At 36.2% G+C, this 12,302-nt stretch overlaps 1 protein-coding gene across 1 annotated transcript; it reads right to left on the bottom strand.

Annotated features, from left to right (window-relative positions):
- Positions 1–422: 422 nt before the first annotated feature.
- Positions 423–8,922, bottom strand: LOC138331924 (uncharacterized). Its single transcript, XM_069279789.1, has 10 exons — positions 8,752–8,922; positions 8,117–8,396; positions 6,497–6,620; positions 6,093–6,270; positions 5,371–5,489; positions 4,457–4,715; positions 3,992–4,159; positions 3,175–3,332; positions 2,200–2,344; positions 423–1,182 (listed from the first exon to the last, which is right to left on the bottom strand). Exons 1-10 carry the CDS (start codon positions 8,894–8,896, stop codon positions 701–703), a joined length of 2,058 nt encoding a protein of 685 aa, XP_069135890.1. The 5' UTR covers positions 8,897–8,922; the 3' UTR covers positions 423–700.
- Positions 8,923–12,302: the final 3,380 nt, after the last annotated feature.

The raw sequence follows: 12,302 nt of genomic DNA on the forward strand, positions 1-12,302 counted from the left end.
TTCACCGAAATTCCTATTCCTAGCGTATTCATTCTCGGCGAGTTAAATTTCGCAATATTGCGGATAAGTTAATACAGTTTATAATGTCTGCCAACTTTAATACATATACCGAGAAGAAAATAAAAGCTTATTAATTCATGTATAAGATATTAACAAATTTCTCCCTGAAAATTACCATCAGAGAGGAGAGAGTGACATTATCTCCCCGCAAAAAAAAAAAAAATAAAAATAAATAAATATGCAGTACGTCACATAGCGAATATTTGAATTTGTGAAATCAACACAAATAAAAAAAAACTATTGCTATAGCAGTAATTGATGTCTCAGAAATCTGATACTTGGCAGGATTTGTCCTACTGTAGTCTCCAATGTGTTTTCAAAGGTCTGAAATGTACAGGGATATGATAGCTTTATCAACTGTATAACATGGAGTGCGCATGCGTACTTTCTTCGTAGCTTAGAACTTACAAAGTAGTTCGCAGGTAGCCATATTTGCGGTTGACATATGGGACAGTAATCCTTTTAACGTATATACATGTAAAACAAATGTTGTTTTTATGTCCGTGGTGCAACACGAACTACAAAAATGATCAAAATTTTACACACCGAATATGTCATGTTGTACAGTACCCGTAAATCTACAAAGATTTAGAAAAATGATACTTTTGAGGCTTTTTCATGATTATAAGGTTTCAATGTTTTAAAAATCTGATACTTCTGATGCTTTATCAAAGTCGTACGTCTCCAAAGACGGTAGTGGAGTTGTAGAACTTAGTGTTGCTTTTCTTTTCTTGCTTTCGTTGTTTTCAATACCTTTCGTTGTTTGTTGTTTATCTATGACAGCACTAGCTGAAACAGATTCACCATTTTGTTTTGATTCCATTGGAACTTGTCCCTGTTCTAAGTCGGCATTATTCTGAAGTTTCTCTTTCTTATCATCATCGGTAAGATGTAGACCTTTACTATCGTTGATGTTTTCATCTGACAGATGTCTCATGGCTTTCCATTTGTCGTCGTCTGTTAGTGACGATTTGTTAAACAAATCATCCATTTCATTTAGTTGTTCCTCATCGAAATCTGTATCTTTGTCATCGTCGCTTGAATCGTCAATGTCGATATCTGTATCACTAGAAACAGATCCACTGTCATCGTCAGCAGAGAGATTTAGCTTCAAATCATTACCTAAAAATTAAAAGGGTAGATATTGACAATACACGCTTGATTATTCCTTTTTTCTAATTAGTAGGAAAAACACTTTTATTGTTTATCGTAAGTGCAAGATTATTTTCTATTTTCTGTAGCTGCATCGAAGTTTACCTTTAAGTTTACCTAGATTTCTATAACTATATATTTATCGATACGCTTAAACCAAAGCAATTTTATTTTTTCGTTTGTTTCACATTTTACCATTTTTTTTAAAAATTCATTTTGTTGTAACTATTAAACATGCATTATTGGCGTTTTTGGTTCGTTTTCTAAACGTAGTAGTAATTGGCATACTTGTAGTTATTCTATGTTATTTATGCGAAATTTTGATTATTATTATTAAACGATTAAAAGTTTCACCTTAACCTTATACAATGCTAAAAGTTCAATGTCATTAAAACACAGATAAACTGGCCCTGCAGGTAGGGCGTTAGAATTGTACCTGCTGCCCCTATTGCATGATCGTAAAAGGCGACTAAATTTAGGATCTTATCTTTTCTCTTCTTCCTAACTGACTTTATCTTTCCTAATGCCTCCCTTGGCACCGCCTCACTTTTGGCCTTGAGTTGAGCGTTCGCCCCTGTGAGGAAGGCTCTGGGTTCTGTCCCCTGGCCGAGACACACCAAAGTCTATAAAAGTGGTAGTTTCTGCTCCTGCTTAGCGTTCAGCATACAGGGAGTGGGACGACTGGTTCGCCCGTTGTCAGTATAATGTGACCGGGTGGGGTGTGTTGCTTGGTGTCTTCGGCGGCATGCTTCAGTGATATAGCACTATAAAAAGGGCAACGGTTCCACTATACAAGAGGACACGGCACGAACATACCGCAGTCTCCCAGTAAACTCACCTCGCCCAACATACACGCAACACACCGCATGCATGGGAGGCCGTCCTTACATGACCATGGCTGTTAATAGGACGTTAATAAATCAAACAAACAAACAAACACAGATAAACAAGAATAAAAGGAGTGGCTATAAATATGGCTCCACTTACGGATTCCTTCGAATAATTTTGGTTTTCCGCTCATGTCATGGACAGGCTTGCCTTCCTTTTGTAACGTCCAATGTATGATTTCCACGGGTACCTCTTTACAGCCAAGGACACTTAGTCCGTCTTTGGTAAACTCCGAAAAGTGGACCTGCAGAGACGGAAGCCCAAAACGTAAAAGTAACCAAATATTGATAGTGGTTTGAAAAAAATAACCCTTATAATTTGTGTTCTTTTTCGAAATGATAATACGATTTATGTAATATCGTATTTTATTTGTTTTTATTTCATTACTTATACATTCAAACAACTCTCTTGAAGTATGGGAATAACATACAATATTATTCATTTTGATTTGTGAATAACACACATGTCTTGGGTTGTATATGGACATATACGACAGCTTAACAATTAACAAAAAAGACCATACGTTTGTCACAAAATGTCTTACTGTTAAATGTATATATATCCTTTTTAACTATTCATTATGTATTGGTATGTTCATTTATGCCATGAAATACTGAGGTAAAATGGAAATACAGCTTCCCTCTCACTCATCCAATAACTCAATCACCGACTCATCCATGAACCGGACCGGCTGTTCACTCATCCATCTATCAATACATCCATCCAATTCTGAATATTGGAGTATTAACTGAAATAGCTCAATCGATCTACAATTACATCATAGTCTGTTGTCATACTAGCCAAGCACTTCAGATCGGCCTTGTCCTAAACCTCTTGATCAGCCTAAAAGATCTACTAGCCAAGCTCCTCACCTGGTAGGAAACCTTTTAGTCAGCCTAATAGATCTACTAGCCAAGCGCTTCACCTTGTGAAAAACCTCTTAGTCAGCCTAATAGGTCTACTAGCCAAGCGCTTCACCTTATCCTAAACCTCTTAGTCAGCCTAATAGATCTACTAGCCAAGCGCTTCACCTTGTACTAAACATGTAAGTTAGTCTAATAGATCTAAACTTACATCATAGTCTGTCGTCATACTAGCCAAGCGCTTCAGGTCGGCCTTGTCCCAGACCTCTAAATTGGCCAGATTGTAAACCAACAGGTACGGACTGACGTCATTGGTAAATAGGTCAGCGTCCGGAGTGATGCTGCTGGACAATCGCTCCAAACACTCATCTGAAGTTAACAGGAAGTGACATCATTAATGTGCGTAACCATTATTGAAAATTGTCTGCTCGTGTTCATCCTTTGTCCTAATTTATAGTTGTCTTATTTTGCGATCTCTTCGTCTACACTAATGTGGTAGGAGAAATGCTACGGCATTTGTCAATTTCAAACAGAAATAAGCCTAATCAATTACCGTACTTATCATTCTTTCCATATCAATTACAGTTATTTAATGATGTGAAAATTCACTTGTCCGCGTATAAAAGTAATTATACAGAGGAGAGATATAACTGAAATCTATGTATGGATTAAATGTGTTTGGTTAATTCAGCCTAGGGTTAAATCGGACCTCTACAAGTGTTATATGTGATTTCTAGGTTTTGGGTGTGATATTATGATATATCTTTGTCTTTTTACAAAATATCGGTTCATCTGCATGGTTTGTCTATTATAACGGTGAGCGTGACAAAACGGGTTATACTTTTAATGAATTGTCTTAATAGTTTCATATAAAAAAAATTGCAAAGCACATTATCATTATCAAATTAGTATAGTTTTCGGGATCATCGTACACAAACGAAATCCAGCCATATTATACCCTTGGTATCATTGCTTTGGAGATTGTTACAAAACTGTATAACATAAACACTACTGTTTCTATACATTACTTTTATTAGAATCCCAGATGAGTATCTCTCCTTTGTGTTGGTCGAAAATAGTTGCAATTCTGAAATCGTCCAGGAATAGGAAGTCAGAAAAGAATTCTGCTTTTTCATCAAGACGAGAAATAATCTGGTAATACATGGCCTCCTCGAAAATGTAACCGTTACATTTCCCTGTAAAAAATCAGATCATGTTGTATAGCATTTGTAGTTTTGAAATCTGGCCCTTACTTCCACACAATCTCGTGGGATCTCGTATAGAATATTATTTGTTCACTCGTTCAAAACAGTCACCATTGTGATATCATTTGCCATCGTTATCTACCATTAAAGTAAAACTATCCTTTTTTGTCACAGAAATAGATCTTCTTATTTTTACGATTCTTATGATGCACCAGTTTATCTCTATGTTATACTTACAAATAATGTAATCTGAATATTTGAAACTTACAATTTGTAATATAAACTTACGATTTGTAATATCCCAAATATGAATCAAGTAGGCTGTCTCCTTCAGGTCGGCATCCTTAGCAGGTAATTTCCGTTCGCAGCGGATAGCAATAAATTTGGCGCCTTTACTGATCCGAGTCCAACTTCCGGCCATTACATCCTCGTCTGCTATATCCAGGTCAGAAGTGTAAATACATCTCGTCGATGATGCCTCTAAGTCGAAAACAACGATCCCAGTGGATGTCATACTGGCTACAACTACGTTATCGCTGTAACATATCTGGTGGAGGAAATATACGATTATCAAATATCAAAATTAAACATATGACACAAAAGATACGAAATTCGACTGCATCAGACGACTCATACCTACCAGGGATATTATTATGGAGAAGATTATTAGAATCTTTCACGGGTCTGTCAAGTGGACAGGGATATCTCAACCCAAATAAACCTGGCGCTTACTGAAATCTTTCTCTAGGTATTTGAATTAAACAAACAATGGTAAATTCCAGTTGTGTAGAAACGTTTTCATCAAAATCAATTACGTCGTCGACAATGGTCGTCGCATATAGTGATGACGTCACGTCCTTATTGACTAGCGTGTGTGAGCTGTCTTTTCCCTACCTCGGTAAAAAGGCTTTCAAGTATTTGGAGCAAATCATGGCATTGATCGACGGGGAAGGGCGCGATGAAAATGCTTCATTCAAAGTACGAAACAAACATAATAAAATAATTTAAACACTCTACAATTATAGGAAAGGAACGTCCATAGCATGGCTCAATATTGGAAATATCGAACATTCATTATCAATGGTTAATTATCATTCAGTGTTATTCTAAATATTGATGAATTAGCCTAAAAGCTATAAGAAACATGAACAAATATATTTGAAAAATAAAATTGAGGGATATATAAGTAACGTTTGACGAACCATTTGTGTGAACTGGGCCCAGTCTATGTCCTCTGGGGGTTTGAGAGTCTCCTTTATCTTTCCGTTGTTCAGATCAAATGTCTTCAGTGATCGTCTGCCATGAGACAACGCTAAGACTTCTACAATATGAAGAAAACAATGAAAAAAAGATTTATTGGTGTCGGTAAAAGTATTCTACACTATGTAGCATATGAGATATATATTAACAAATGTGAAAGAAATTTTGAAGAAAAAAAATCAAGAAAATGGTAGTGATCCGAAATTAATGTAAATAAAGTATGGTCTGTTTTCGTGAAATAGTAATTTTGTGTGATAACCAATAACTATTACAGTTGTGTGTTCAGCTGATAATTAGTCTTTTAGCATAGTTTGTGCAAGCGTGCGTTGAGTTCATTACACACGCGCTTTATGGAGGCATATCGGTGCTTTACAGCATTCGGCAGTGTATTTAGTCGCCTTCGTGGTTTGGTATTTCTGTTCTAATGACACAATACGTATATACCACAAAAGCGTCATTTATCTGTTCATTTACTGAAATGTCACAATCATACTACTTTGTAGAATTGATATTTACCGCTTCAAAGTCACTGTAAAGTATACTCAAAAGATTAAACTGGTTAAAATTATATTTAGGGTCGTAAACAATATAATATCATCCAAGAAGCATCAAAATAAATTCATTGTATTAACGTTAGGTATCACAAAAGTCAATATTTACAAACCGTTTCTGTCGTGGAGGACGTGAACCCCCGAGAACCGATTGTTTAGACGACCTTGAAATACAAAGGTCACGGTCATTGTGTCAAGGTCAACCATTTTTAATTTCTTTACATGTTTGTCTTTAGTTTCCATGACAGCGTGATGGTCCGAACAACATTCGACCAATGCATCCTCCATTCCCTGGACGAAAAACAGAAAGCCATGAATTAGAACAAGAATATACAACTGCCTTTAAAACAATAGAACAATTGTATCCTCTTCGTTATAATTAAAAAGGTTTCCTGGGCATTTATAAGTACAAGTTTATTAACGATTACTAGACATGTACATTCACATTTTTACACATTTTTCGTCAACGAACAATACACCAACATATTCCATAATTTTAGCTAGAATTTGGACTTACCACGAACGTTTGGCGGACAACTTTCTTCTCAGCTATGTCATAAACCTGTAAAAGTTGTGTCCCTTTCTTCTCCGGAGATGATAGACTGATGGCATACCGACTGTCGTGGAGCTGTCTCAAGTTTCTGAAAAATCAAATGTTGAGTAACATTAAAAACCCAAGACAAGTGATATACGTGTATTAACATTATTTGTAATAATTTGTTGAATATCATTGTGTTCAGAAATATAACAATACATAACTTAACGAACCTTTTTCGGAAACAAAATAAGTCAATTGAATGTTATTGATTTTTGAAAACCACATAAAACAATGCATGCAGGCATATTACATTAATATCGATTAAACTTAGGGAAAGTTAACAAAAAGAACCATGTGCTAATGAAGAGTAAGCGTCCTGAAATAATTTAAGATTTGCCTACATCAGTGAATTCGGGAGAATATAGTAATTGCCACACAGCATCGATATTATATTACATTATTATATATAATATCATGTACACTGTTATACCGTAAACAAAAACTTTTATCGCGTGCAATTAACTTTCGCGATCAAAGTAAAGTCGCGAAACTTTATCTCTGCGAATTAACCTTTGATTCTAATAGAAATTTCCGGACAATTTTTGAATCCGCGAATGGTAATCTTCAGGAACTTGAAACGGGAATCGCGGAAATTTTGTAGTCGCGAAAACGTGGTTTACAGTTGTCAATATTAAATTAAAGTTGTATTTCTGGTAATTTTCATTGTAACGATATGTCGCTTTAATATTTGATATTTAAACATGGACATATAACTTAATGATTAAGCTCCCCAAAACCATATGGCAGCCTGTAAGAGAGCCGAAATCTAGGAATCATATATTCCTGGTTTTGAATAAAACGCCTTCAATCACAGCCATGTTCAGCACCTTCGGGTTTTGTCGGAATTCCGAATCGTATCACGTGACTGACGTCCACTCGCCCTGCACGTGGTGATCAAGGTAACTAGCGTAAGCGCACATGTGTTTGTTTACGTTTTCCTTCTGGTTAATATGAGCAAATCGTGCTGGTATATGTCCACAGAGCGAGTATTTGAACCATCCAATTCACGCATTGACGTAATTCAATATTGTGTGTATCAAATATTGTAATGAGCGAGAATTAATTTCTTTGTAAATCCAGTTTGCTGAGGTCGACCACATGTTTTGTTTATGAAAAAAATGTTGACATTTTCTCTTGGTTTTACAACTCTCGTGTTACTTCGAGATTGTCGCGACGACGTTCGGAAGAGTTCGGAATGATTCGGCATCTTTCGAGCCTATGTTTCACGTGTACACGTTAAAAAGATTTTTTACATTTATAATTAAAAATACTTCCAGTGCTGTAACTTTATAAAAAGTGGTAAAATTAGAAAGTTTTAAACTCAGACAGACGGCGAAAAATATGTATAACACTTAAACAGTTTTCATTACGACAAAAAGAGCGAAAGTGATAGACCATACAACTTTAACATATCAGCTACATTTTCTAGAAAATACAATCTACAGAAAGAAGGTTTTGCTTTATCCGAGACAGGATACACATGCTTTATATTATAATTATATAATTAAGTCACTTTCGACCTTAACTGCCTAAACTTACTCAATCCGGAATCCCTTCTCTCCGACTACCGATTTGTTTGCTATCTTGAGTCCTTTCAGATCCCACATTTTGACAACACCATCGAACCCACCGGTCACCATGACAGTATCTCTGTGTGTACGAACGCGACTGGCGGTTGTGTAATGCACTGAATTTATCTCTCCCGTTCGGACGTCTAGTTTCTGTATTTGGTAGAGACTGTATTCAGCCAGGGAGAGAAAATACAAGGAATGTCCTGTGGAACCAAAGTGAAAATCCCATCTTGATCCATCTTCACTACCTGGAACAGTGACGTCATCAGTTATGAATGAAACACATTAATAGTTACTATTCAAAGACAATTATTAGCGCAATGTGTATTTAGGAATACTTAGTAGAAATACCCGGAGACCGGAGACTATAACCAAATAGGCCTATTCTATTTCATGTAAGGGTAAGTTTGACGCATGTTCAACTCGCATGTTATGTCCGTATATATGATATATTTCGATGTATAAATCGTCTACATTTCCCGAATACCATATGGCATATTGGTGTATTTTCAGGTATTACATGATAGGACCATCATAAATCGCGAATATACTCTCGCAAAAATTATCAGACATATGATAGCTTCAAAATTTGTTCATATTTGCCCGGTATCCTGTACAACTCCTTCAATGTCGGCATCTTATACACGATGACGCCCAAGTTTCCTTCTATGGTCACGACCAGGTGTCGACCGGTAGGTGTCAGGTGCATCGACGAAAGTACATCTTCGATATCATCGTCATCATGCATGCCTCTGATGGAGAACTCTTTCTGTTGTGTGATGTTGTGTGAATACCATCGTTTTAAGGTCAATGACATTGAATTTGACCTTGCCATGACCTCCAAGACCAGTAACAGCTTTGTGCTCGTTGGCTAATATTAAAAAAAAAACCACAAATGTTTTACTTTCTTTGGAAGTATATGATGGAACTAAATACCATGGACAGAAGCTAGAAGCATAAATAATGAAACAGATGGGTTTGGCACAAATATTGTTAAGTTGAAAGTTTTATCGAACGGTATTTTTCATATGTGGCTAGTCTGTATGCAGTGCATAATCATAAGTTGCTTTGTGATGGAACTAATATATTTTTCTTCTTTAGTATCTACGGCGGAAAAGATAAACATTGGTATTTTGGTTTTAGTTGGTGTGTTGATTATGCGTAACATTCTGTCGGTATAGTTTGGCAGCTATTGTTATGTACGGACAACCTGTTGTGCATTGTATAAATAAAATCTTATAGTACTTGCAAACTCTGCCATCAGTGAAAGTATTGAAATTTTAACAAAATCTATGGAACACCGTACCATCATTACCTGTTAAATCGTATCCAAGTTCAGCGTTCTTCGGCGAGTTCTTTTCTCGCAAAAACGTCAACGTTTTCGCATCAAACACTTTAAAGTTGAACCCTTTAGCTGTAAGTAACAAACTGTGACCTGGTCCACCTAGCGTGCAATAGAAATCAACATCAATTTGACCATGGACCTGGCCCTCGGCGTCCAATGTAGTCAAACGGCTCCTTTTGTTATGTTCTACCAGAACGAAGTGATCATTGGAAACGAAATGGACATCGGTAATGTCTTTTACAATGTCAGTTAAACCTTTGATGAATTTCTTCTCCCGTAAACTCCAGAACTTTATCGCGTGAGTTTCATCACCTGTTGAATGAAAAAGATTAAAGCTGAAGCATAAACTGGACCGGTCACCACACCGTCTCAGCAAAATAATATTACTAGATTATTTTTACCTAGTCTGAACTATCAAACTAAATTTAAGTGATGTTTTAATATTCTAGAGATTGGCAACCAATCTACAACTTATTTATAGATAACAGAATTTAAAACATTACTCGTGATTCATTTTGAGGTCGCGTCATTTATTATAAAAAATTTGATAATCCAATCAAGGATAAAATGGAATCTATGGTCACATGCAATTTTTATGAAGACAAAGAACAGAAAGTCATCGATAAGATGAAGCGAAATAAAACTCATCATATCGTTATCACAATATAACGATTCTGATTTTTCTAATACCAGTGCAATGTGATGACTAAGGCGATGATTTTAATTTGCTTATTCCGTCTTTACATATTAGTTCTAGCTTCCTTGCGGGTATGCATCCATTGTGACGTCATTATTTTGTGAGCGTATTTCACGTCGTTTTCTTCAAAAGGTATGACGTTACGCTTGCAAACACATGACGTCACAATCAATACCTACCCGCAAGGCCAGATAACTCTGTAATATGCAAATACAGAATTTCATACTTTCGCGCTTTTCGTACCAGATGTTTTGTGCTGAAATGGCATTTCGTTAATTGTATTTACTGTGTCATTAGTATAGCAGCTCTTACAAATTCTTCGCTGCACAAATCTTTTCAAAAATCAATTTTGTACTAAATTTGATTGAAAACAGGTAAGTTTACAGTTATAGAATATGTTCAATAAGCTCGATGATAATTTCCTGGCAGGTATTTTGCATTCAACACATATGCATTGCAAACTGGCATTTGATAATTGATAGTTAGTGAACCGAACAGTAGGTCGTGAGACAAATATATAACCGTCTATCAACACAACACCGGAAGGGAAATTTAGAACCTCGCAATACGACTTATGTCCAAAAGGTAAGATATCCAAGTCAAATTATATATGTTTATCAGGGTGTATGCCGTATTGTCCCGGCAGAAACTTACAAGTTACGAGTATACGGCCGTTGACAGTGATATCCATTGCAGTTATTGCACTTTCGTGAGTGAAAACAGCAGGAATTTGTTCGTCTGCTTTAGTCAATAACTGTTTATCTGCCTTCAGGATATATCCAGGGACGATAGCACAATCCTTTAGAAGTTGGACGATCTCAGGATTCTGGAATGTGAGTGTGAATAAATAATGTAATTATTTGATAAAGGATTCCGTTAAGGACATACGTCTTTTAACATTTAATTTATGTACGTTTCGATAATTTTATCTTAAGTGGCGATTATAAGATATAAGAAGAGAACAACTATTCGGAGTTTTCCTTTTATCATTCTATAATCAGTCATTCACTGGTAACATCTGTGTTTTGAATTTCGGTGTGTACTAGCGCCGGGTAAAGGCTATTTTTAAGACGTTATTTAAAATACTATTTTTACCTTTTCATCACCACACCTGTCCAGAATCTGTGTGGCTAACTGGTCAGGGTCTGCCCTCAGACCAGCCTGGGATAACTGCATCACTTTGGCGACCAGGTGAATAGATTGCTCAGCAGGAAATCTGGACATGGCCATCTGATAGTCATTTAGAATATTCCTGTGGATAATAGACGCAACAGATATCATGGATTGTTTTATGGACGGTCCTAGATGAGAGAGGGACTTCCGTCTGATAAGTGAGTGATGTATGTATTTGGAGGCTGTAGTATGTTAGTGTTGTGTCTCCTTGAGATAGAACACCTCTGCTAAAGAAACCGAATATCACATGTCATCCGGTCGCAAAATATTACCGAAATGAAAACTAGACTTACCTTCATGTTATAACTTTGATAAAACATTGCTTTGAATATAATTAAAACTACATGTGGAATCAGTTGGTGTTAACATTATGATAAACTTTATGTAAATCCGAAATTTACCCAATGACAGTCGCTTTCAGTTTCGCCTGCAAAAATGAAAAATTCATCAAGCATTCCTCCTTTAACTCCTTTGCCTTGTCCGCGTTTGTCCAATGATAAGGAAGGTTGTTGATCTTTCGGAGATTGTAACTGTCGCCCAACATGATTGGCTGAGATTTGACCAATCGATCTGCTCTGTGCTCCTCGCCGTTTCTATCTATGTAAGTCTTCTCCTTTTCTGCAAGATGATGGTAATAGCAGATTCAGTGTTGACAACATACGTTACATAGACTGTATATAATACTCCATTGTCATCTCCGATAGAGATTGGAGACACAAAATAGCGAACATTGCATAGGTAGGTATATTGTGTGGCCATGGGTTACATTAAACGAGATAAATTATTTCATTTGCTATAATCTGTATTATTCTAACTATTTCTATCTAATTTACAAACCTAACCTAAATATACATGTAAGATATAGGTACCTAATTATATAATCACTATAACTACGCCACGCGGTAAGACATCCAAATGAACCTTCATTGTTAACATAGA

This window comes from Argopecten irradians, chromosome 9 (assembly GCF_041381155.1).
Source record: "Argopecten irradians isolate NY chromosome 9, Ai_NY, whole genome shotgun sequence".
In the NCBI taxonomy this organism is placed as follows: domain Eukaryota; kingdom Metazoa; phylum Mollusca; class Bivalvia; order Pectinida; family Pectinidae; genus Argopecten; species Argopecten irradians.